This window comes from Tenrec ecaudatus, chromosome 8 (assembly GCF_050624435.1).
Source record: "Tenrec ecaudatus isolate mTenEca1 chromosome 8, mTenEca1.hap1, whole genome shotgun sequence".
NCBI lineage: Eukaryota > Metazoa > Chordata > Mammalia > Afrosoricida > Tenrecidae > Tenrec > Tenrec ecaudatus.
The window spans coordinates 25,487,941-25,514,561 of NC_134537.1; the positions used below are offsets into that span (position 1 = coordinate 25,487,941).

At 42.7% G+C, this 26,621-nt stretch overlaps 1 protein-coding gene across 2 annotated transcripts in view; it reads left to right on the forward strand.

Annotated features, from left to right (window-relative positions):
• Nucleotides 1–13,144, forward strand: part of KLHL24 (kelch like family member 24) — a 41,662-nt gene extending 28,518 nt beyond the window's left edge. For both annotated transcript variants that reach the window (XM_075556109.1, XM_075556110.1), the window contains 3 exons: nucleotides 1,708–1,896; nucleotides 3,193–3,381; nucleotides 8,749–13,144. In XM_075556109.1, coding sequence (XP_075412224.1) covers nucleotides 1,708–1,896; nucleotides 3,193–3,381; nucleotides 8,749–8,949 — 579 coding nt within the window. In that variant the 3' untranslated portion in view covers nucleotides 8,950–13,144. The remainder of the gene's footprint in view (nucleotides 1–1,707; nucleotides 1,897–3,192; nucleotides 3,382–8,748) is intronic.
• The last annotated feature ends 13,477 nt before the right edge of the window (nucleotides 13,145–26,621 follow it).

Here is a 26,621-nt window from a genome sequence, read left to right on the forward strand (position 1 = left end):
GCAGTGGTTTGTTTTTATGCGGTTGCTATGGCTCAGAGCCAACTTGATGGCAGTGGGTGGCCATATTAGATAGGACTTTGGTAACTATACCTCAGGGATGACTAAATATCAAAAGACCCACCCCACCCCCCTTTCCCCTAAGGGGCGGTTAAAATAGTCACAGTTGGAAAAAGCTGAGCGCTGACTCAAAAATTACAGTTATTTAGGCAGGACATTCAGAAGCAAGTTGAACTGCTTCATGTCTCAAAATCCATATCTAGATTAGGTAGAACACAAATTTATTTGATAACTGTTAGCATACTTTACCTAAGGGCCCAAAGCTTAGAAGTGCTGAATTCATTTAAAAGCAAAAACTATCACTCTAAAAATTAGCAGAAAATAAGCTGAATCCAGAGACTTACAAATGTTTGAAATGTGTTAATTCTGTGTTCAGAAAACCTAGGATAGTCTGGAATCTAGGATCTCAGAGCAGGGAGGAAAATTAGGAAAGATATGTAGTTCAACTTTCTTAATTTAGCAACAGTCTGAATCCCCCAAAGAGGGAGGTGATTGCTAAGGTTTCACCAGAAGTGAAAGAGCCAGGGGCAAAAGCCAAGAAATTCTTCATCTAGAGGCTTGTTTTAACTCGATGCTCACCGTACAGTGTGTGTTTTAACATATGCATACCGAGGAAGGACATGGGAGTCGAAGGGCTACTCTTGAGAATTTGTAGATACTGGACCGAAGCCAGGCAGTCCCTTTTGTTCGTCATCTTTAGAACTATGGCGTCCAGCTGAAGGGACATCCCAGCCGGGTACTTTCAGAGAGCATTGCCCAAACCCCAGTGTGTGCGCACCTCCGAGGGTTGTGAAGGTCCGGGGTGGAGCCTGGTACTCCCCATCTCCAGCCAGCCCCAGAGGATGCCTGTCCTGCTGGCCCCAGACCGGACTTTGAATACCACAGAATAACCCAGGGAGCTTTCTGAAAATAACGTTGACCAAGCTCATCCTTGGAGAGTCGGGAGATTTCCGGTGGAGACATGACAAGCCTTTCGTGTTGCAGCAGATCCATGGTGATCTGTTTGTAAACTTGATTTGTTTCCTTTGTTTATCTCACATTTTCTCTTGAGCTGAACTGACTTGGATCCTTGTAGCATATGCATTTCTTTCTTAAGACACACGACAACATTGGCAATAAATCCTGGGGATTTAGGCAGCAAGACTAAGGACCCAAGCACATAAGCAAAATGAGTCCTATCGAAAAGAGCAATAGCAGCCAGGTAAATAGCACTGGCATTGAAACACTGAAGACCAAGGCAGAGAGCCGGACACCAAAGTACTGTGACACGCCGCTCCATGCCAGTCCATAGAGCACGCTGTCTGAGTGTCAGCTTCCGGACCCACTGGCTCCAATTTCTTCCTGGTGGGAGACATGTACACATTCCAAACCGTGGAGAAGGCCAGAGCTGCTAGTCGGGGCTCAGCAAGGGGAACTATGGGATTTGTAGGGCTACCCTAGGCACACCTCTAGGCAGGGAGTCAATATGTAAAATGTAATCAAGAGCAGGGTAAATTAAAAGATTGAGAAACCTGGAACTAACTAGATGGCAGTTGCTGTATTATAGTTCCCAGGAGTTTCTAAAGGGGAGAGAGCCCTTCATTCCGCAGCCGCCCGGCTTAAAATCCAGACTTCTGGTCCTTAAGGGTTTTCCCTGCGTCCTGCACACAGGTCTACGTTGTTGGCGGCTACGATGGGCAGAACAGGCTCAGCAGCGTGGAGTGCTACGATTCATTTTCCAATCGGTGGACTGAAGTGGCTCCCCTGAAGGAAGCCGTGAGTTCGCCTGCCGTGACCAGCTGTGTAGGCAAACTGTTTGTGATTGGTGGCGGACCCGATGATAACACTTGTTCTGATAAGGTGAGCCATTTTCTCTTACAGAAATGACCAGGGTATAGAAGAAGGGCAATTCAGAAGATTTGCAAGTAGATAGTGAGGATCCTTAGTTTTAGGGACTTTTGAAAAAAAATCATCCGGTACTTTCTGCTCTGGAAGGGGGAAACATGAGTCTCTAGTTGCTGAAATGAGACCCTCACATCTCTTCACGATTTATTGTAAAAAAATAGAGTCCCATCTTTTTGAAACAAGACCACGCTTAATAAGCCCTGAAATGTCTAACGGAATAAATTGCCATGAACCCATCCCTGCTGTATGTGGCAGAATCTAAAGATCCAAACAAACACAGTTGGGAGGTGAATTTAGGAAAGGTTGAGCCTGAGAGACTAAATTCACTGATTCAAACGGGGTCGTTTTCTGAATGTTTTAGAAGGATTTTTTAGACTCGCTAAAGAGAATTTTTTAGACTAGCTCAAAGTGTGGGGATAGTATGATCAAGGTGGCCGTGGTCCATTGAACTCCTGCCATGACAGACAGGTGCCATCTTGATGGCTCAGGAAATTATCACGTGATGTCGCATATTTACTTTGGAAACAGGGCTCATGCCCAATTTAGCTAACTGAATTCTGTTCATTCTTTTTCTTGACTTAATTTTGATGTTGCTGATTCAGAATGAATTCAAAATGTGTGATAACGCAACCGGACTGAATTTAATTTTACTAAGATTCTTTTAAAACCTTTATGAGATCAGACAGCCTCTTATTTCTCCCGTAGAAGCACCCTTGAGGTTAACAACTCAATGCATACATAACCCACCAGGCCTGGTGTTCAAACCCACCAACTGCTCCTCGGGAGCAAGCTGAGACAGTGGACTCCCATAGCGGTTTACAGTCTCAGAAGCCTACGAAGGGTTGCCGTGAGTCAGAAACTACTCGATAGCAGTGAGCTTAGTGTTGGTTTGATGGTCTGATTTTAGAAGAACTCTAAAAGTGTAAAGAAACTGCATAGTTTATCTACATGATACTTTCTAAAATGTAGGCTGTTGACTTTTGTGGAAATAAGTAAAGCAAACCTAGTAGCCATTTTACCCTGAAAATAATTGGTTTCTTGGTACCTGTGCTGTACTTGCTGGTAATAAAGTTTTATTTCTATCGAGTATTCACTTCATGCTCACATTTCCCTATCAGGCTAGCTGCTCTTAATCCTCTAAGTTAACGAGTGAGGTTTGGATTTCTGATATGTTTCTATGCATTGACAGACGTGTTTGAAGTAAATTTGCATTTTTTGTATAGGTGTTTTAATGAACTGTTTCTATATTAGGTTCAGTCTTATGATCCAGAAACCAATTCTTGGCTACTTCGTGCAGCTATCCCAATGGCCAAACGGTGTATAACAGCCGTGTCCTTAAACAACCTGATCTACGTTGCCGGTGGACTGACCAAGGCAATATACTGTTACGATCCAGTGGAAGATTACTGGATGCATGTACAGAATACATTCAGCAGACAGGTAATAACAGAAAATGGGTCAGAAGAAGAATCTAAGAGAGTAAGCATGTGATCACTATTAGCACACTGGAAAGTCCATTGTTAAAATACTTTGTATATACTGAAACCACTTCATTTATTTAGAACGTCACATAAAGCTTGTGGTGGTACTATTTTGAACTCCTTATTGCAATGATTTTCCTTTGTCAGAATCCTGCCTCAATCCTACTCTCTCTCTCTCACGTATTTCAGAAGAGAAGAAATGCTCCCAAACTGGCTTCTTGCCTTCTCTTCCCAGGCGAAAGCCCTGGGTATTTGGTGGGTTTTGTTCCAAAGGAAACTACTGTGCTCAGGTCTCCTTTATCCAGTTCCACCTCGACCTCCCGTTCCCACGGCCTACCCTCAGCTTTCTGATCCACAACTTTGCTCAAGATACTCTCTGGCTGAGTGCAGGCGATCTGCTCTTCCAATAGCACGTGGTGCTCTGTGCTCTTAAAGGGCCCCCCTTCTCAGTTCTTCAGCCCCCTTCAGACTCTGTTCTTTCTCCGCCCTACACACACCACCACCTCCACCACCATTAAGCCATTTCACTGACATGTAATTGACATACCTTACAATTCAGTGGTTTGGATAAAGTTGTACAGTCATGACCCCATCCGTTTGGGACATCATCTTCATTGCTGCAGTCATTGCTATTAGCTATACAACATGGGTGTCTTGATAGGGATGTCTCTTGAGTCTCTTCCCTCCACCTCCTTCCCAGGTTATGCTGTGTTCCTTCGCGGCCTGCCTTCTCCCTGGTACCGATGACTCAATCTTCCTCATGAAAGTTCTCTCCTGAGTATTAGACATAAATGTCCAGTGGTTGATTTGATACAACTCAAATCGGGTTGTTTCAGAATTTCAGACTTGAAATAGAACTCAGCTTCTTCCTCCAATCTACTTTTCTTTGTTTAATTTTTTATTGTGAATTAAGTGAAGGTTTATAGAGCAGATCATCAGTTTTACTTACAGCTCATCAAACCTCCCAATGGCTTGCCCTGTTTCTATCACATGTCTGCCTTTTGTTGAATCCTGTCTTTCTCTTCACCCAAGTTAACATCTATTGGGTCCAGGTGGCGCTGTAGGTTGGACTTTGGGCTGCTGACTTCAAGTTAACACCTTTCTACCCTCCAGCCTGTGACTTCCCCTACCTTCCCTGTCCCTGCCCCTGCCAGCCCTAGTGGCCGTCAAAGTCTGTTTCTTTCCGTGTAAAAACCTTCTCTTCACTCTTAGTAATCGTGGTTTCATGCAGTATCTCTTCATCGTGCCTGGCTGACTTCACTCAGCCCAGTGTCCTCCAGGGTCCTCCATGCCACCAGCTGCTGGGCCGGTTCATCGCTCTTCTTCAATGCTGGCTAGTGTTCCATCGCATTCATCCATTCTGCAAGCAGCCGGCCTTTGGACTGTCCCCTCTTTGCTCTTGTGAGGAGCGCTCTGATGGGCCTGAGTCTGCACATATCTATTCGTGCTGTGGCTCTTCTTGCAAACCTTCCTTTTGTTTCCAACTTCCTTAGATTTTCCTCTCTTTCTATTAAATGAATCCATACAGCACATCAGTGCTGTTTTCCCCAAAAAACCATTTTATTAGGAGTTAATCCAGATGTCATACCATTCCATAGTTCAATCATATCAAGCATTGTTGAATAATTGCTACCACAATCAGTTTCAAAACATTTTCTTCCATCTTAAACTCTTTGATGTTAGCTCCCCTGTGTCCTCCACCCCCTCCCCCAAGGCATATCAGTCTTATGTCCTCGGTGTCTCTTATTTTTCTACGCTTGATCTTACCCAAAAGGCTAAGAAGCGATTCTCTTTTCTTCTCCATTCCTGCCACTCTGCCTTTGTTCAAGTCTTCATCAGTTCTTTCCTCAATTAAAACAATATTATTCTAATTAGTCCTTCTGCCTTTAGTGCCTTATTTCTCTAACCCATTTTACTACCAGTTATTTTGCAGCAAATCTAATATCTCTCCCTAGTTGAAAACCTATTAGTAATAAAATGTAGCTAGTTCACTACTTCAGTCTAGGCCTTCTATTTTCAGATGTCTACTTGTCCTTTCAACTTCGGTTTCTACAGCTTTTCCCGAGTTTTCCTATGATAAATAAGAGGAATAGCATAGAGACTGCTGGGATAGTAAGTAGACAAGGACATGGCATAGGGGCAAGTCTGACCGCCCCCAACTTCAGCTGGGAGAGGAGAGTCTACCTCCACACCAGCACAACACCGATTGCCTCAAGGCCAAGATCAGACATGCTTCGCCTTCCATCCTTCTTGACCCGGTCTGACACCAGCCATCCCTCCCACAGCACTCTACTTCTCTGCTGGCTCCCATCATTTGTTGCACTACCATACACCGCTCACAAATAATACAATTGAGTTTATTAGAGAAAATAAAAAGGTTATAAAATGTTAATGATACAATTCTTTTGACCACACCTCTTCTCATCCATGCTGACAGACATGTCTCTCTCTGGTCCTCAGCCACATGGCCCCTGGGCCTCTGCCTTGTTCTGTCGACCAGAAAGCCCACCTGATGCTGCTGTACCTCACAGTTGAGTGCCCCTCCTCTGCTCTGTCTCATGGCCTCGTTGCTGCGGCCTCTACCGCCCCTGTCACTTTAGACAGAGAAAGTCATTGGCTTGTAGTCAGCAGCTTGTATAATCTCTTAATTAGTAATGTATTCCGAGTAATGATCCCTGAACTAATGAAAAGAACATAACAGGATCGTCAGTTAACATGATGTTCTATCCCTCTCGTGTCACCTTCAAGTACAAAGTAAACAACCTTCTCTCTCTCAGTGGTCTCTTGGAAAAGACAGTCTCTAACCATACAGAGGTGAGAGTGAGCCCTACCACGGAGGAGCGCCATTTTGACCACCTCCACCTTAGGGCAGTGGTTCTTCACCTTCCTCAGGCCGCGACCGTTTCATGCAGTTCCTCATGTTGTGCTCACCCCCAACCATAACATTATCTTCGTTGCTACTTCCTCACTGTCATTTTGCTACTGTTGTGAATCGGGTGACCCGTGGGGTGAACGTTGACACTCATTCCTAAATCCTTCAAGCTGTTCTTTCTTGATTTATTACAGTAGAGTTTTTAATATTTTCACTGATAATTTGTATTCATTTAAATACATTAATATCACTATATTATATAAAACGATAACAGAGCTTAGGAAGTTCACAGCCAGTGACACACATTGGGTGGGTTGTTTTCAGCATAATTAAGGCCCCCAAAGAAGATGTTTTTGGGTAAATCATTGCAATTAAACTAAGAAAAATTCAACAACAGGACACATGTGGCACAATTTCTGTAGTTAAATGATGACTAAATAACATTGACTTCTGAAATGTTGATGAAAGTACACTAGCCCAGAAATACATTACACTTCTTATACCAAAGAGAAATCATCGAAGTCCAAATCTAATGTTCTATGTCAACTCTCTTGACGTGGGAAAGCTGTGGGATTTCTGGAAATTCATACCGCAGCTTCTCTCCACAGACCCACCTGACAACCGGGCCATTAGGGGGATCATTTTTGAGCTTCAGTCATGGTGTGCTTACCTTTTGAACACCGATCGATCAATGGCAAAGAGAGCTGCTGTGTGAGGCCTGGGCGCTTGTTCTTTAAATGGCTTAGGGTCTAAGTGACAGAGAATGAGTTGGAAAGGGAGCTTTGTTTTGCAGACCCAATGGCCCCTTTCCACTCCTCTGTCTCACCCTCACGCCTCATTCCTGTGCCCTTGACTTTGCACCTTGTCCCACAGCCACAACTGGACGTTCCAAAGCATTCTGTTTTTTAACCTTTGTCAGAAACTTTGCTTTACATTTTTATCAAGGTTTTTTTTAAGCCAATGATGATGCTCATAGAACAAATACAATATGGTATAATTTCTTGATGTGAATTTTTTGTTGTTGTTGCTTCATTTAGAGTGTAAGGGGCTTCCTATGTTTGTAGGGAAATTAGAATGAAACGGTAATGGAATTTTTCTTAAGCAGTTTTTCTCTTTTCTAAAACCATTTTATTGGGAGCTAATCCAGACACCTTATCATTCTAAGCTTTTTTTTATTACAACTGCTTTATTGACATATAATTCACATGTTATATAATTCAATAATTTAAACATATTAAAAAGAGTTGTGCAATCATTACCACAATCAATTTAGAATATTTTCTTCTTTCTTGAGCTTAATATTTTTGAAGCCCCTTCATATTATTTTTGGACAGGATATTAGTAATCATATTGTGTAATTTTAAGTTACTTTAGAACCATCAGAGTAGCACCAAGGTTAAGTAATGCATAGTAGATAGTACCTAAAAATAATGTTGTTGCTGACTTTTTAAATTAATATTCAAAGCTTTTTTCCTATATTCAAAACATTCTCTTATTTTTAAAAAACAATGCATTATGCAATGCATAAAAAAATGTTACAGCGTGGGCTGTAATTGGTATAATTCACGAGCGTTTTTAAAGACGAGTTAATTCTTTCAGACCATGAAGATATTTATTTAAGATTATTTAACTCTACCAAAATTTTATGTCTCCTATAGGAATAAATTTAAATACAGTAAACTCATCAAGTAAAAATGTTTATTACACGTACTGATAGGACCTATTTTATTTGAGTTAGATGAAATCAGGATAATAATAGGCAATATCTTTCTGAATTATAGTGAAATGTAAATGGAAGAGTATCTGATGTACTACACAACCACATCCACAGCAAAAGACTCATTCTCGTTCTTGCAAGAACATTGTTTTACGTAGTATTGTATTGTTGAGTGGGAATAGTAGAGTGTAGTAACGAATCCTACTTTGGGGAGAATTGACGGTCAGATAGTATTGGGAGCACACCTGGGCGTCCCAGACAAGGCATTGTTACTATACAGCAGAGCCTTCCTTGTTCATTGGGTTGTAACACTCTCTCTCATTCAGTTGGCCACCCTGTAAGCAACCCACAGAGGGAGCAAGATTCTTGCTCCTTGGTCAGCAGGTAATGGCTACTTTTTATCATAAAGGATTTTACCTGCGTAGGAAAAGCAAGCCAACTTCTTGAAAGGTGTTTTTGTTTGAAAACAAAACAAACAAAAAACCCTTCTCTGAGTCTGGCAGCCCCACTCCATGTCTCACCTCGTGACCCCTGTTTAAAATACACTCTACCTGGATTCTCATCTCACCCATGCAGAATCCCTAGTCTCACACACAGGATAGGAGCCGACGGAAAGACTGCTTAGCCAAGTGTAAAGCATGTTGTTGTTGTTTTTAATTTCTGCTTTTAAGTTTGCTACCCAGATCCTTATCGTTGGCAGTTAATGTTTGTTCTTTGTTTGTTTTTTGGCTGAACAGGAAAACTGTGGTATGTCTGTGTGTAATGGTAAAATATATATCCTGGGTGGAAGACGGGAAAATGGAGAAGCCACGGACACCATCCTCTGTTACGATCCTGCGACCAGCATCATCACAGGGGTGGCTGCAATGCCCAGGCCAGTGTCCTATCATGGCTGTGTGACTATTCATAGGTACAATGAGAAAGGCTTCAAGCTCTAGAGCTGGGCCACCTCGCCCAAGAGGCCACACCAATCCAGGAGGAGAGGACTCAAAGGCTCCAGAGTGGGACTTGATTGATTTCCTTTGTGCCATATGCAGAAACAGCAAAAATGTCTATTGTGGTGCCTTTCTCTCCCAAACATCAATCTTTCAAACTGTAAATAAAGCCTTTCCTGTCACTGGGGAAAAAAAAGAAATACATATGTATATATATTGTTAAAGGTAGTGGTGGTGTTGCCTGGCCTTTCAGAGTGTATCGTCGTAAGTATTTGTAAAAGCCTGGGTGGAGTAGGTGGTAGCAGCCGCCTGCGTATCTCTTAGGAATTTGTGGATGCTCCCTTCTTGGATGTATGTTAAACTGCATGACAGCTTTTCCTGTGTTTTGTCGTACATGTAGAGAAAATGGCAACTTGAGGCTGCATGCTGGTGAATCATCAAACGCCTAGGATAACCTGGCGGCGTTCACGCTAAGGAGGGGGGGACTTATTTTTAAAAAATCTTTGTCACTAAAACTATATCCACACTGATTAATTTTGAAGATTTTTTCTCTTTACCCTAGAATTGATACAAATTTGATGAGAGCCATGAACTACCATAAAATAGGAAATGATCATGACCTCCGTTTAGAATTGCTGATTGCAAATGGAACGCCTCGAAGGAGCGTTGCTTTTATCTGAATATTTTAACTCCACTTTGTAAAACTGAACCTGTTTCAGAGAAGGATGTAATATCTTCCCAAAGGCAGGCGAACGTAGAAGGAACGACAGCACGAGTGATGACTGAGATCTTGAGCAGAGAGCCAGGATTGATAGCATTTTATCCATGTAGCCAGTACCTTGCTGAGTTTTGACTTCCCAGCAGGAATGCCAGCTGGCGGCATAAGGGTGTTCTCCTTGCTGGGAGGAGGAGCCACTGTGCAAACACATGACCGATTCTGCTGCTACCAGGTTTCTGTTAGGAGCAAGGTAGCAATCAAATCCCTACGGAGTTTACCTTTTGTTTTAATCTCAGAACATACAGGCATTTCAAATAGACGATAGAGTATCCACTTTTTTACTTGCTTACCTAAAATCTGAGTCCTGAGGAAAACAAAAAAGTTTTTTTAAAAAAAACAACTTTCTAGGAAATTCTTCTTTTTCAAATCCTAATTTGTGAGTGGTGTATACTTTTTTGTGGTGATTATCAGAGCCATTCAGAAAACATTTTTGACCATTTTAGTTGTAAGACAATTGCAGGTTCATTCAGAATACTGTGCTTTCGTTTCAACGTGAACATCCACTTCTGCTTTAGACCTTTTGTGTATAGGAAATGGAACCTGAAATTTAGCTCTGAAATTATACAGTAAATGAGGTAATGTATGAGAAAGTGCTTTGTAAATGCTGGGGATGATACAAGTGATAGTTGTTATCCTCATGTTTATTTGTGAGATCATGCCTATTCATAAATACAGACACTTTACATAAAAAGGACTTTCTCAAGGTAACTTTGTATTGTAGTATTTTTGTCTGTTGTAAAAGTATTAACTATTTACTTATGGTTTGTTATAGATTTATTTTGAATATCTATGTGTTCATCATAATAAATTTGAAATGGAATTCTAAAAAACAGAATTGACTTAAAAACAGACTTCATACTGATAGAATTTAATTTTCCTATGTAATTATTAAATGTATAGGTTTAGTTGCAATTCATGTTGAAAGACAATAAGAATTTAGTCCTAGAAAGTTAAAATGGCTATTTTAAAATACCCAACTTCTCATTTTAATTTTCTGTACTACTTGTTCTTGATGAAATAATGATGTTAGCATTGATAACATAACTTTAGTTTATAATTAGTATATCAAAGGGAATATAGCAACCAAGTTGGTATCAGATCCTATTCGTATAGTTATCACATAGCTAACAAATTTCCTTATAGTAGGTGGTGCTCATAGGAGCCTTTAGGTTAGTGTGTATTTATATGCATGTATGTGTGTGTGTCTATAGATGTAGACAGTGTGGTCATGCACACGTATAGGAGTTTGTGATGATCAGAAAGAGCACATAAAGTAAAACTTAGTTGACCTTAGTAAATTCAGCCCCAGAAGATCTTTCTCTTTGGGCATGTCTAGACTACATTGTTAGAGCTGAAAGCCCATGATGAGTAGTAGTAGGGTCACTTTCGTGCCATGAGGAGCTGGGTAACAGACCCAGATTTACACAACCAGGAAACGAATTGGGGTAGAAATGGACTTGAGAAACCCAGCTGTGGTACCTCAACAGAAAGGGGGTGCACAGGTATACGTTTGTGGATGGACAGAAGACAGGTTCTGCGTCTCTGACCAGCCACAAAAGTAGCAGTTGTTTTCTCCTGACGTCAGTCTGGGGGTGAGCTGTGACGTGGCCTTCCTCCTTTCTGCCCCACGGGTCTGAAAGGGCAGCCCGCTGGACCCCGGGGAAACTCTTCAAGGTGACTGAAATACAGGGACTTACCCCACTTACACCAGGTATTGAGACGATAGAAATACTCAGGGAAAGAATTACCTTGTCCCGTTTTCTAGTTTGAGTGGTTAAAGCACCGTAGTGAAATAGTCCCCCGTGCATGTGTCTAGGGTGCATTTGGTTTGAAGAAAGGGGTTCGAAACATGGCACTCTCTCGTGGCGGTGGGTAGCACTCACTCTCGTGTGCCTAGACAGAGGGGAATGTTTTGTGAACCAGTTCGTTTTCTCAGTGACTATGAACTGTTTTTCTATCTCTACTGTAACTCAGGAAAGACAAAAGTTCGATTGTATTACTTTTGTCCACATGCAAACCCAGAGTGTCTGGATCGGGCGTTAGACGAAGACAAGAACTGCGTGAGAAGCTGGGCATGAAAGGCGAGGGTTGAATTGTTTGTGTGTGTCTTGTGTCTTGAGATCATATGTGGGGAAGACATCTTCTACTCCAGACAACTTGGAAAGAGGAAAGAGGACTGTTTATGGCTTGTACAGCTCCTACGGACTGCCTTTACCTTGATAAGCTTAAGACACCAGTTAACCTCAACAGGATTTTGGCCTTACTAGATTTGTTATCCATGACACTGAGAGCCAGGTTTACATCACCTCACCCTGTGCTTATTTTTTGTTAATAAATTCACCCTACTGAGTAACCAGAGTGGAGCTATGCGGTTGCTCCATGTCTAAGGCAGTAGTAGGTTTGACTAGCTGGCTGTATTGTCACATCTGAGACCAGGCACCAGAAGCCACTTGAGCCAGGAGTGTGAATTCATAGTTGCAGAGATTCTTTAGGAGACTAATTCTCCTTTTCAACAAGACTTGGGATATTTTTCGATGTTTGTATATAAATGTTTTACATTTCTGTGATTGCCTTAGAGATAGAGTTTTACTTAGTGCTAAAGATGATCATCATAAATCATTTTTTCATAACTTATTTTATATATTGTTCCAAAGAAGAGAATTTCGGTTTTAATGTTTTCGGAATAACTGCACCTAAATGTGTCGATGTGCCTTACGTTCTGCAGTGTACTCCAACCTTTTCTACCGGAATACAGCGTGGCGTAGAAAACCTGCATTTCTGTTTCTTAGGGAGAAGCCGATTTCCTTTGCTTTCAGTTTCTGAAGAGCAACAGCCATGTGGGTGGAATGAGTATGTTAAGAGAGATTGTTGGACGATTGGAGTTTTGTTTTTGTTTTTTTATATACTAAGGTGCTTTTTAAGATATTCAGATAAACGTCTATCTTACGTTGCTTAATCCCTCGTAAACATCATTTGCAATATCTACATCTATTAAATAAACGACAGCTACTCGTTGTTACGTACTCATTTATTTCTCCGGGGAACGAGCTGGGATTTTTTCATTTAGTTCTCTTTTGAAAAGCTCTCCCTCTCCCCAGGGCTTGCTTGCTTTGCAGAATATTGAGATTTCTTGTAGGGTTCCTGGAGCCACCTAAGACAGCACAGTCACAAGGCTGTCCAGAAGCAGGATCTGCTTTACTGTTGGTGCAGACCTGCAGCTGCTGCCCATGAAAGGCACCACAACCCCCACAGCGGTGGGTCCAGAGGGGTGAGGGGACTGTAATTCACTGTTCTCCACTCAGTTGTAGCACATTAATACTGAATGTGTTTGGTTCAAATATATTTCCTGCAGTTTTCTTTACTTCTTAAAAGTTGTATAGGTCTAATAAAGTGGTTTGTAACCATTATTACTTGACTGGTTGGTTGTATTAAATTTTGTTTACCAAAATCATGTTGTTCTGTTTTGTTTTCAGTATTCCAAGTGGTTACGTGAACCCCGGGAGGGGAGGGAAGAGGACATGATGATCTAGTGGTGTGTGTTCACTAGTATGTGCATAAAGTAATTGGAAGGGTAAACCAAGCAAACTGGTAACTGAGGAAAGGCGATGGTGGATGAGGAACAGGTGACAGAAACTTCACGTTCAGCCAGCAAACAGGCTTTAAAATGTTCCTGGAAAAATTCCGTTACATTTTAAGTACATAGATAGATGCACATCATATAAAAAAAAAATATATATATATATAGTTTAACTTGGGACCACATATTACCTATTCAAAGGGTTGTTTTTTTTTTTAATTACCACAAACAAACCCACTGCTGTGGAGTCCATTGCAACTCAGCGACCCCTGTGGATTCTTACAGGGGCACAAACCACCTACCACAAGGGGGTGAATAGTGTGTACTCTAACGGGTGCTAGTTTGACCCTCAAAAGGACCCCCTATAGGGACTTGGAGGGTAAAGATTTAAGGAAGTTGGGGGGGTTTTTTGGTAGTTCTTTTAGGCTCATAGAGAAGAGTGAGTTATTTTCTCTTGGAGAAGCAATTACTGAATTTGCGTTTTAAAGTGGAGAACTATTAAAGCGTGTTCAAAGAGGCACATTTCAATGCTAGGTTTTGACGCTTTCTGGAAAGCGAGTTTTGGCAGTGTTCTCGTGGCTAACCCCTCTAGCTACATCAGTAAAGTGGGCTTCATCCAACCCGATTCCAACTCATGCTCTGCCACAGAGCCCATCAGCCTCCCGGAGCCCCCACATCTTCCTTATGGGAAAATCCCCCATCCTTCCCTACAGCAGGGTTAGGGATCACCCAGCCCACAGGCCTGGGAAATCGTCAGTACCAGCTGACAATCACGCAGCTCACCAAAGAAGCGGCTCCCGCCACCACATTCTCAATACCAGCAAGCCCGTCCTGGCTCAGCGACACCAGAGCACAGGACGGAACAGCCCCTGAGTTTCCAAGACTGACTGCTTACAGGAATAGAAAGCCCTTTCTCCCGAGGAGCCCCTCGTGGTTTCCAACTGCCAGCCTTGTGAATCACAGTTCAACTTGTAACCACTGTACTGCCAGGCATCCCCCATCACATTGGGAAAAAAACTCACTGTCATGGAGTCGATGTCGACTCATAGCATCCCCGTAGAACAGGATACAGCTGCTCTTTGAAGTCTCTGAGACAACTGCTTTCAGGAGTAGAAAGCCCCATCATCCTCCAGAGGAGCTGCTGGTGGATTTCAACAATGGAGCTTGGGGATCACAGCCCACCTGGTAACCAGTATGCCTCTAAGGCTCCTCTGCTAACACTTTAGGGGTGGGTTAATTAATTGTTGACCAAATATAGCACTTAATTCCTAACTTGATAATTTTGTATGGCCCACAAATGATGGTATAAATATCCAAATGGTTGGCAGAAAAATGGTCCGTCCCCACTCAGTTACCCCCTCATACATACACAGGCTTGTGGGGACAGGAGGTAATGGTGAACGAGGGTGCTGCACAGAGGAGAGGAGCACGTAACTGGGTTCCTGCTCCATGAAGTTCATTTGGGACAAAAATACAGTGTTGGGAAGGCAAGGAAGAAGTTGAAAGATTAAATGTATTTCTTGGCCTACATTTAGGAAATAGTCTACTGTATCTCTTTGGCAATCACCTGCATTCTTTGTGGACAGAAAAACGTGGACAATCCCTGCCTTCTGGTTCTTGGCTGTGGTGGGAATCGAGACTATCAGAATGGTTGATCTCCCAAGTTATGATGCTGGAGTCTTTTGCAAGGTTAAAAAAAAATTAAGTCTTGTTCTCTTGTGTTCTAATAGCTTGCTCACAGAGGTAATTGGTAAATGTTTTGGTGACTAAAATCACCAATTCTGATTACCATGGCTACAAAATCGATCTTAGAACAGAACACGTGGGTTATAGTTTGGGAAGCATAACTGCCCGTCCTTAAGTACAATAGTAACAACAAAAAGCATTCATTGGATTGGGGGCACACACTTAATTCTAGCCCCAGTCTAAGAACAATTAGTTCAAGACATGACCCTGCTCAATGTGCACCCTCATGAAGAGATCACTGAAGATATGGGTGCTGCCACAAAGTGTGGTGAAGGAACCAGATGGTGCCTAGATGTTCATAGCATCTTGGATCTTTTTTTTAAAACATTTTATTAGGGGCTCATACAACCCTTATCACAATCCATACATATACATACATCAATTGTATAAAGCACATCTGCACATTCCCTGCCCCAATCATTCTCAAAGCATTTGCTCTCCACTTAAGCCCTTAGCATCTTGGATCTTAAAGGTTTCTTAGAACAAGCAGGCCTCTAAGTAAGGTGTCACCTAAGTTCATATGTAAGAATTCTAAATAACACCCAAATTTGAAGGAGGGAATAGTATAGGTAAAAGTACAAATTCCATTTGCAGGATCCCCACGTGGATTAAGTCTCTGGTGAATTCCCTCTGACCATAGTTGAGAAATTTGAATACCCTTGCTCTCAGACAGATAGCATCGTAAAGTCAGGTGTAGTTTGGTTAAAATGTAATACCTCTATGGCAATTTTTGCACTATGGGATAACAAATTTGCATTAAAAATGTAATACCTTATCAGATCTCCCTTTTGACCCTTTTTAAAGTTGTTTCAGTTATTAATATTTTCTACTTTCTCTTTGAGGTTTTTCTATGCTTTGCCTAGTCCTTGTTGAGGTCTTTGTTTGTTTGATTGCTTGTTTTGTATGATTTTCTGTATGTGAAATCCAGGATAGGTAATCTATGTGTTAGTCTGGGTTGACTAGAGAAACAATCAAGAGACACTCGTGTATGTATAAGAAGGAGCGTTATAGCAAAGTAATTATATATTCAGAAAACATCCCATCCCAGTCCAGATCAAGTCCATAAACCCAATATTAGCCCAGAAGTCTGATACCAGTGCATAAATTCCTATTCAGACTCACGCAGCACATGCAATGATGCTGATTGCAGGAAGATCACAGGCTGTTAGGTGTAAAGTCTTGTGGATCCAATGGCAGTGGAGGCATCTCAACTCTGGAGTGGGTCTCCACATTGCTCCTCTAGTTCCAGGGCTGTGGCTCCATCAGCATAGCTCCATGTGTCTCATAGTCTCACAGGTCTCAGCAAATCACGTGACTTGTCAACAGGAAGGTGAAGGCAGAGAAAGAGGAAGTTCCTGGAATCCTCATGAGTAGTCACGCCCACAAGGAGGCATCATCAGGCTGTGACCTGATTGACAGGCCAGACTCCACCCCTATACTTATTTATCAAGTTGACATGAAATTATCTAACTATCACAATCTATAAAGACAGTAACTGGATAGGGGGATGTCAGGGGAGGATGGGAAGGAGTGGGGAGCTAACAGCAATGAGTATGAAGAGAAAATGTTCTGAAATTAATTTTGGTGAGGATGGCACAAATCTTAACATGATTGAATAATGAATTGTATGATATGTGATAAAGATGCCAATGAAAATGTTTTTAAATTCATAAATTTTACTTTGTTTAAACATAACAGAGGAAGGCATCTTTATAAGAAATGAAAGCATTTTAAGGATCATATTTGCTAATAATTGGGCAAGATGGAAAGGCTGTGTAGCAATCGAGTGTCAGGTCAGACATATTCACACCCATGTTCATTGTTCATAATTGCAAGAAAATGGAAACAATCTAAATGCCAGTGAGTAGAAAAATGGATAAAGAAACTTTGGTACAGGGGGAAGCCTTAGAGCAGATTGTGATGATGCACATACAGTTGTTTTTAGAAGGATTCAACTATGGCAGGGTATGATATGTGAATATTATATCAAGAAAAATACTTTTAAAAATAAAGAAACCAAACTTGATCTATGGTTCCCATGGGTGAAGGAAGTTTTTGCTTGGGGAGCACTGAGTTCATTTTAGTGGTGATGGGACAGTTTGCAGAGGGATAACAGTAATGGTTGTACAACACGGAGTATAATCAATGGCTGTAGAAGGACAGGCTGACTAGAGAAACAATTCCAGTGACAGTCATATGTGTGTAAGAAAGAGCTTTCTATCAAGACATAATTAAACATGGAGAAAACAACTCAGCCCAGTCCCACTCAAGTCTATAAATCCAGTAATAGTCCCTAAGTCTGATACTAGTTCCTAAGTCCTTCTTCAGACTCAAGCCGGCATGTAAATGATACAGAATGCAGGAAGACCACAGGCCAGTGGGTGAAAAGTCATGTGGATCCAATGGCGGTGGTTCGGGCAGCATTCAGGGTCCATCAGCAGGAAGGTGAAAGGTGAGGGGTGGGGAGAGTCCCAGGCCCCTCCTTATGAGAAGGCCACGCCCACAATGAGTCTCCCTCAGGCTGTGACCTGATTGACAGGCTAGACTCCACCCCTACACTTTTATATATCTTTAAGTTGACATGAAGTGTAACTACCACAATGACACTGAATTATACATGTAGAAGTTGGATTGAGGAATGGTTTGTGGAATATATTTTTGCCAAAATGGAAAAAAAATGTTACATGAGAACAATGAGTGTGGGGGGAGAGAAAATGTTCTAAAATTAAAAAAGAAACTGTCGTACATACACACAGTAGATACCATGCATAGTTAAAAAAAACACTGACAAATCTACAAAATACTTCATGATATAGATCGACATGGATAGCATTATGCTGAGTGAAATTAGCCAATCACAAAAGGACAAATACTACATGAGGAGACTTACAAGTTGGGGGGAGAGGGAAGTTTTCCATCCCCTGGGAGGGGGTTATATGTAGATCATTGTGATCAGTTTCCCCTTTCTCCTCCCACCTTCCTCTTCCCCTCCTGGTATTGCTACTCTCATTATTGATCCTGTGGGATTTATCTGTCCTGGATCCCCTGTTTTTCCAGCTCTTATCTGTACCATGTACATGCTCTGGTCTAGCCAGATTTGTAAGGTAGAAGTAGGGGGTCATGATAGTGGGGGGATGAAGCATTAAAGAACTAGAGGAAAGCTGTATGTTTCATCGGTGCTATACTGCACCCTAACTGGCTCATCCTTGTGACACTTGTGGATCCAGTGGTGGTGTAAGCATCTCAGCACTGGTAGGGGTCTCCACATGGCTCCTTCAGCTCCAGTGTAGCTCCATGTGATTTGTCCGCAGAAATGTCTCACAGCAAATGAGCGTGTGTCCCGCCTCCAGCAAGCTATTTATCTCCTAGTGTCTCCAAATGAGGTCATCAAGCTGTGACCTGTTGACAGGCTAAACTCCACCCCATTCACTCTTAAATCTCAAACTGACATCAGTCGGTGTAAGACATGAAAACATAATATTATAAATTATCAAGGGTGCATAAAGGAGGGAGGGAGGAGGGGGAAATGAGGAGCTGATACCAAGGGCTCAAGTAGAAAGCGAATGTTTTGAGAATGATGGTGGTAACAAATGTCCAGATGTGCTTGACACAATGGATGGAGGTATGGATTGTGTGATAAGAGCTGTATGAGCCCCCCAATAAAATGATTAAATAAATAAATAAATGTTCAGTTGAAGGTTCATATATCTGTCTCCTAGAAATAGCTAAGTCTTTAAAATGTGTCCTCTAGAACAGCTGTTCTCAACCTTCCTCATGCTGCGACCCTTTCATTCAGTTCCTCATGTGGTGGTGACCCCACAACCATAACATTATTTTCATTGCTACTTCATCACTATAATTCTGCCACTGTTATGAATCGGGCGACCCCTGTGAAAGGGTCATTTGACCCACAAAGGGGTAATGACCCACAGGTTGAGAACTACTGATTTAGCACCTCAAACTGCTTATCTTTCTTCAAAATTACCTGTTTGGTTTTTTTTTTTTTTGTTTTTTTGTATTCTCTCTTCCACTTAATAGTAACAATATCAACTTGACAACAAAGGCAGAAAGTAAAAGTAAAATTGTTTCCCATTCAGCCATTCACTCATATTTATCAAGCTCCTACCTTATACCAGAACTCTTCCTGTTTGCTGTCTAAACACACTTGTTGGTTGGTGTTGTTAGGTGTCTTTGGGGTCTTAGGACCCCAATTTCCATCCAGGGCACACCCAGGCAAGGCCCTCGGATGAGGATCCTCTTCCTGGGCTGGCTGAGGGAGTGGGACTAATCCACTTTCAATCCCATTCTGCTTGAGGGAAAAGCTTGTCCCATTGCTGGTCAATGGTTAGCAAGGACTTAGTGGAGGCTGGGTCTATGTGGTGACTTGAACATGGGCTTAAGGCTCCCAATGTCCGCTTTGCTGTTTTAGAAACCATCCATCAGTTCTGACCCAGAGGAACCCTAAACACAATAGAACGAAACACTGACTGGTCCTGCGCCTCCCAGTTGGTCTTATGTTTGACCCCACTGTTGCAGCCGCTGTATCAATCTTGTACAGGGCCTCCCTCTTGTTTGGTGCCCCTCCACTTTACCTAGCATGATGTCCTTCTCCAGGGACTGGTCTCTCCTGCAAAACATAGCCTCTTGCAAGCCTGGTGCCCAGAATCGAAACTCTAATACAGCGTGAGTCCAGGCATGTGAAATGCTCAGAACAGGCAAATCTGTAGCGACAGATGAGTCATAGTTGCCTATGGCTGATTTGGAGGAAATGAGGGGTACATGCTAATGAATAAAGAGTTTCTTTGCGGGAGGTGATTACAGTGTTCTAAAATTGTGATGTCGCTTTTACAACTTTAAAGACTACACTGAATCTCACTTTTATGCACCCAAAATGGATGAACTGTATGGTATACGGATTCTCTCAAATGAAGCTGTTTTATGTCTTAAGTCCACATAAACTCTTTCCTTGCAGATACCTATCCCATCCAACATTGCGATCAGATTTAGATTGCCAGAGAGAGCAATAGCTGCCCCACTCGAGGGGGGCGAAAAACAGAACTCTAGGTGAATGGCTCTTTGGATGGGGTAAGATACATCTAAATATATCTAGAATAGATAATAATAATATAGAACAATAATCACAAGGATTCCTGGGGGGAAGGTCGGGGGAGGGAAGGGAGCTGGTATCAAAGTGTTCCAGAAGAAAGGAAATATTTTGAAACTGATTGTGGTAGCAATTGTACAAGTTTGCTTGCTCTATTTGAATTGCGGAATGTTATGACCTCTATAAGAGCTCCCAATAAAATGAACAACAATAATAAAAAGGACTAAATAAATTAAAAAGAAAGAGCAATCGCTTCCTCCACATTTCTAGTGATCAGTGTTCATCCCTAAAGCCTAGAAGCAATGGCACTTTTTCCTGCCCAGAATTTCCTTGCATGGACAGGGAGACAGAAGCCCACAGCACATTACTATTATGCTGTGACCGTGTGCCAAAGAACTACATGCTTCGCATAAGAAAGGCTTCTGCCAAAGATGCAGGACAGACTCCATTGTCAAACCATTCTTCACTGCTTATTCTGAGTTTCCCTTTCAAAACGTAGGTCTCTGGCATACTCAGAGTCTGTAGGCGGCCCCTTTCATCCCTTCCCCTCCTCTCCCAGCATTCATTCAGACTGGCCGTCCAAAGAGTCGCCGCGGAGCTTCATGATTCTGATTAGCAAGATTAGGATTATGTTTTATTATTCATCACTGTCTTGTGTTTAGTGCAACATGATTTTGCAAATGGCAACCAATCAGAATTTTCCTCTTGTAAGCTCCTGGATGGGAGAAAGAGGACGCTTTCTCCTCCCATACCCAGTTACAGTCTGAAGCCCACAGGGGCAGTTCTACCCTGTCCTAGAGGGTCACCATGAGTCCGAAGCGACTTGATGGCAGTGAGTCTGGTTTGGGTTTAAGTTCCTGGCCCTCTGTAGGTAAGCCCCGTGAGCATTTCCTTTAGCTGCAGTAGTTGGGTGCATTTGCACAACTGTTTCACAGTTTGCACTGACTGATCCTGGATAATTGTGTCCTTCCCGTAAACTCATTTTAACTGCAGCTCTTTGACAGTGCAGTGTGAGAAGACCCGGAGCAGAGACACAGCAGGTGGAAGCTCCGCTTTGTGAAACTGGAGTGGCCCTGACTTTGCATCCCAGGCGCACTCCAGCCACCCTGCATTTCCTCTTTCCTAAAATGTGGATAAAAACATGACCCATGGAGGGTCGGAAAGAATCCAAGGAAATATGAAGGCGTTTCAAAAAAGTTCGTGGGAAAATGAAACGGAAAGATTTGGGGGATTTTTTCCTTGAATTTTTGGAAGGCCTTTGGTGTTGAGAGTCAAGCCTCTCTCCAGTGACCAGCTCAGGGTTCTCCACAGCAGGGCGTCCCACCCCTCAGGAGGCTCACAAACCGCCTCCCAGCATGCGAAATGCCCCTTCTGGCTCTGCAGGGCTGGGCTAGAGCCTGGGCAGCTGCATTTCTCACAGTGTTGCACGGTCATGTTCACGCACCTGGTTTGAGGACCCCACTTTGCTGCGGCGGGGTGCCATTGGGTGGCCCTCTGTGTGCAGAGTAAACTGCTCCTTAGGCTCTTTGGAGGCCGTGCCCTGGAAGAAGCAGATCACCTGGACTGCTGTCTCCCGAGGCGCTTCAGGGTGGGGTCAATCACCAACCTTTCATCTAGCCCTGGAGCGATTAGCAGTTTCTTTCAGGAGACAACAAAGTGCACTGTGAACCTTGCAACAAAGCAGTGCAGAATCAAAAGCCTACACCTTAGGAGTAGGATGCAGGAGCAGTGGATTACGCATTTAAGGTGGCTCTTCCAGCACAGGTCTCTAACTCCCACCAAACGACCTTTTCCTGAGTAAATTGGTAAGAAGGTGGGAGGGGAAGATAGGTATAGGATTACCTGGGAGCAATGGAGAACAGGATTCCCTGGAGTGGCGTCCTGCTGTGCAGAAAATGAGCCCTCTGGAAAGCAAGTGGAGGAGTCTCCTTAGCAGCAAGAGCTAAGAATGGAGCGCATCCTCTGGACCCACTCAAGATTCCTGCACAGAGAACCAACCAGAAGATCGTTATTTACAACCAAGGAGTGGCAGCAAGAATCAGAGTATGAACCAGAGCAGTGGACTTCCCGACCATCGGAGCCAGTAAATCCGAGGGCTTTTGTGCAGGAGGCTGGCTTGCAGAGTGGGGCGCCTCTGGGTACTTAATTGAGGGCACTGAGTTTGCTGACCCACAGAGCTGGAACTGAATGCCTTGGTTTGAGGCTTATATTAGAATGGTATGTCCCTTTGGACATTTACTAGCAGATCTGAAATAACTTTGTAAGGAGTCCTGATAAGCAACCCTCCTGAGCATTTCTCACTGGCATTAAAACTTGTTAACTTCCTTAATAAGCCCCTTAATCATTAATTTTGTCTGTGGGTTCTATGTAGCCTTTGCAATTGATATTAGAACTCAGAGAAATACATTAGAGAGCCATAATTAAGACAAAGCATAGGGAAGGCAGGAGCTGGGTTTTCCTGGAAGAGGTGGTTGGAAGCTTTCCAGAAATGAGATGGAGTCATGCGTGCTAGCTACTTGATGAGTCAAAACCATGACTTTCCATGAAAGTAGAAGACAGGGAAGCCAACATAAGACTAGGGCTGTGAGTGAGTCTCCCTTTTCTTTAAAAGAATTTTATTCATTGATCTGTACCTTCATCTTCTTGACTAGAACCGAGTGACATGGTAATTCCTGGCTGCAAGACATGATAAGAAATTCATTGGGCTGTAGAGGAAGAAGAGCCTGGTGGCCTGGTGGGTTATTGTTGGGCTGCTAGCCACAAGGTCGGCAGTTCAAAACTACCAGTCAGTCAGCAGGAGAAAGTTGAAACTTTCTAATCCTAAAAAGATTTACAGTCTCGATGGGGAAATAGATCTGTGTGCGTATGTTTATAGATTTAGTATTAAGGTAGCAGATGGACATTGAGCCTCCACTCAAGTACTCTCAATGCAAGAACTTTGTTCTATTAAACTGGCATTCCTTGGTCCTCACCTTCCCAACACAATCGGTGAAGACAAAGTGGGTGCATAAGCAAATGTGGTGAAGAAAGCTGATGGTGCCCAACTACCAAAAGACATAGCATCTGGGGTCTTAAAAGACTTGAAGATAAACAAATGGCCATCTAACTCAGAAGCAACAAAGCCCACATAGAAGAAGCATACCAGTCTGTGCGATCACGAGGTATGGAAGGGATCAGGTATCAGTCATCAAAGAACAAAAAAAAAAAAAATCATGTCATTGTGAATGAGGGGGAGTGTGGGGTGGGGACCCAAATCCCATCTGTAGGCAACTGGACACCCCCTTACAGAAGGGTCATGGAGAGGAGATGAGCCAGTCAGGGTGCACTGTAGCAACAATGAAACATACAACTTTCCTCTTTAATGCTTCCTCCCCACCCTCCCCCACCATCATGATCCCAATTCTACCTTACAAATCCAGCTAGACCAGAGTATGTACATTGGTACAGCTAGGAACTGGAAACAAGGAATCCAGGCGATACCAGGAGGGTGGAGGGAAGGTGGGGTAGAAAGGGGGAACCAATCACAAGGATCTACATATAACCCCCTCCCTTGGGGATGGACAACAGAAAAGTGGGTGAAGGGAGATGTTGGACAGTGTAAGACATGACAAAATAATAATTTATAAATTATCAAGGGTTCATGAGGGAGGGGGAAAATGAGGAGCTGATGCCAAGGACTCAAGTAGAAAGAAAATGTTTTGAGAATGATGTTGACAACAAATGTACAAATGTACTTGACACAATGTATGTATGTGTGGATTGTGATAAGAGTTGTACGAGCCCCCAATAAAAAGATTAAAAAAAAAAAAGAGACATCATGACCTGGCAGGGTTGTTCCAAGACAAATAATAATAATGTTCACCTTTAAAAAATATAAGAGCATAATTCATTTCCTTAATAAACTAAAAGATAAATGTAAAAAAAAAAAGATTTACAGTCTCAGAAACCCACAGGAGGAGTTCTACCCTGTCCTATAGGATCTCTGTGAATCAGAATTGAATCAACGGCATTGAGTTTGGATTTCGGTTTATAAAAAAATAAAGATGACACCTTTCGAATAAATTATAAATGAGCAAAAAGAAAGCAAAACTTTCCACAACTGGACCAATGGACAATATTGTGAAGAAGCAGTTTAAGTAGACTATTTAAATGAAGAAGAAACTCGAGTAGTCAATACTTTTATTTTACTTAGATCAACAACCCACTTGTAAGGAAGCAGCAGTCAATAAATTAAATAACATACTGCATTGGGCAAATCTGCTGCGAAGGACCTCTTTAAAGTGTTAGAAGGTGAAGATGTCACTCTGAAGCCTCCGGTGCACCTGACCCACGCCACGGTCGTTCCAGTCCCCTCACATGATGGGAAAGCTGGTGAATGAGAAAGGAAGACAGAAGGAAAATGTATGTAAGGGACTGTGCTGTTGGCGAAGAACAGTGCATATGCATGGAACTTCAGAAGAAGGATCAAACCCCTCTGTTCTGGATGGAATTGTGTCTTCCTAAATTCTGTGTTGTAATCCTCATCCCTATACTTGTGGATGGCACTCCGTTTGGGAATATGTTTTTGTTTTTCTAATTAACCATATCAACATGGGGTATGTGTGTTAGGCCTGGTAGACTAGAGAAACAAATTCATAGACACTCATATGTGTATAAGAAAGAACTTTATATACAAGAGCAGTTGACTATTGAGAAAACATCCCAGCCCAGTCCAGATCAAGTCCATAAGTCCAATATTAACCCAAATGTCTGATACCAATCTGTAAAGTCCTCTTCAGACTCACAAAACATATGCAATGATGCCAAGTGCAGAAAGATCACAGGACAGTGGGTGCAAAGTCCTGTGGATCCAGTGGTTGTAGAAGTATCTCAGGGCTGGTAGGGGTCTCCACAGGGCATGGCATCTATCACCACAGTGCCATGTGTCTTGTCAGTAGAGCATGTCTCAGGAGTGAGCATTGAGAGAAAAAGAGTGTGCTTCCTGCCTCCAAGGAGGAAATACAGGAATTCTCAGAATCCTCAGGGAAAGGCCATGCCCACACAGAGGCCTCCTTGGCTATACAATGATTGGCAGGTTAGACTCCACCCCTTCACTAGTAACCCTCTAAAATTGACACCAGATTATAAAACTACCACAGTATGTCTTAAACCAAGCCCCTCTGAGATAGAAAATTGCAGATGAGGCACAGACACATGGAAACCCAGGTGCAGGGAAGGCGAGGTCATGCCACGTGAAGACCACCAAAGAACTGAGGAGCAGGAGTTGAAAAGAGACCATGATCTTCTCACAGGGGTCACTGAGAGGGGCCTTCTCCCAGCGCCAGGACCCTGAATTTGGTCTTCTAGCCTCCCAAACCGTGAGAAAAGAAATACGTGTGGTATTTCTGTTACAGCAGCACGAGGAGGAGCTGGTGGTGTAGTGTTTACATGTTGGACTGCGAGCTGCATGGTTGGCAGTTTGAAGCAACCAGCAGCTAGTTCCTCAGGAAAAAGACTGGGCTTCTACTCCTGTCAAGAGTTGCAGTGTCAGACATCCACCAAGGGGTCACTATGAGTCAGCATTGACTCCGTGGCAGTGAGATTTTGAGTGATAAGCAGCTAAGACACACTCTTAATAGAAATTCCACAAGGATACTTCTTAGAAATACTTCTTAGAAAGGTATCAGGCATCCAAGAACAAAAAAAAAATCATGTCATTGTGAATGTGGGGCAGGGTGGAGTGGGGACCCAAAGCCCATCTGTAGGCAATTGGACATCCCCTTACAGAAGGGTTGTGGGGAGGAGAGAGTCAGTCAGGGTGCAGTGTAGCAACAATGAAACATACAACTTTCCTCTAGTTCCAAAATGCTTCCCCCCCCCACACACACTATCATGATCCCAATTCTACCTTACAAATCTGGCTAGACCAGAGGATGTACATTTGGTACAGATAGGAACTGGAAACACAGGGAATCCAGGGAGGATGATCCTTTTAGGACCAGTGGTGAGAGTGGCAATACCAGGAGGGTGGAGGGAAGGTGGGGTAGAAAGGGGGAACTGATTACAAGGATCTACATATAACCCCCTCCCTGGGGGATGGAGAACAGAAAAGTGGGTGAAGGGAGACGTTGGGCAGTGTAAGATATGACAAAATAATCATTTATAAGTTATCAAGTGTTCATGAGGGAGCGGGGAGCAGGGAGGGAGGGGGAAAATGAGAAACTGATGCCATGGGCTTACATGGAGAGCAGGGGTTTTGAAAATGATGAGGTTAACGAATGTACACATGTGCTTTATACAATTGATGTATGTATGGATTGTGATGAGTTGTATGAACCTTCAATGAAATGATTTTTTTAATTGTAACCAAGAGCAGCCGGCTATCAAAAGAGATAGTGACTGGGGTCTTAAAGGCTTAAAAATAAACAAGCGGCCATCTAGCTCAGAAGCAACAAAGTCCACATGGAAGAACACACCGGCCTGTGTGATCG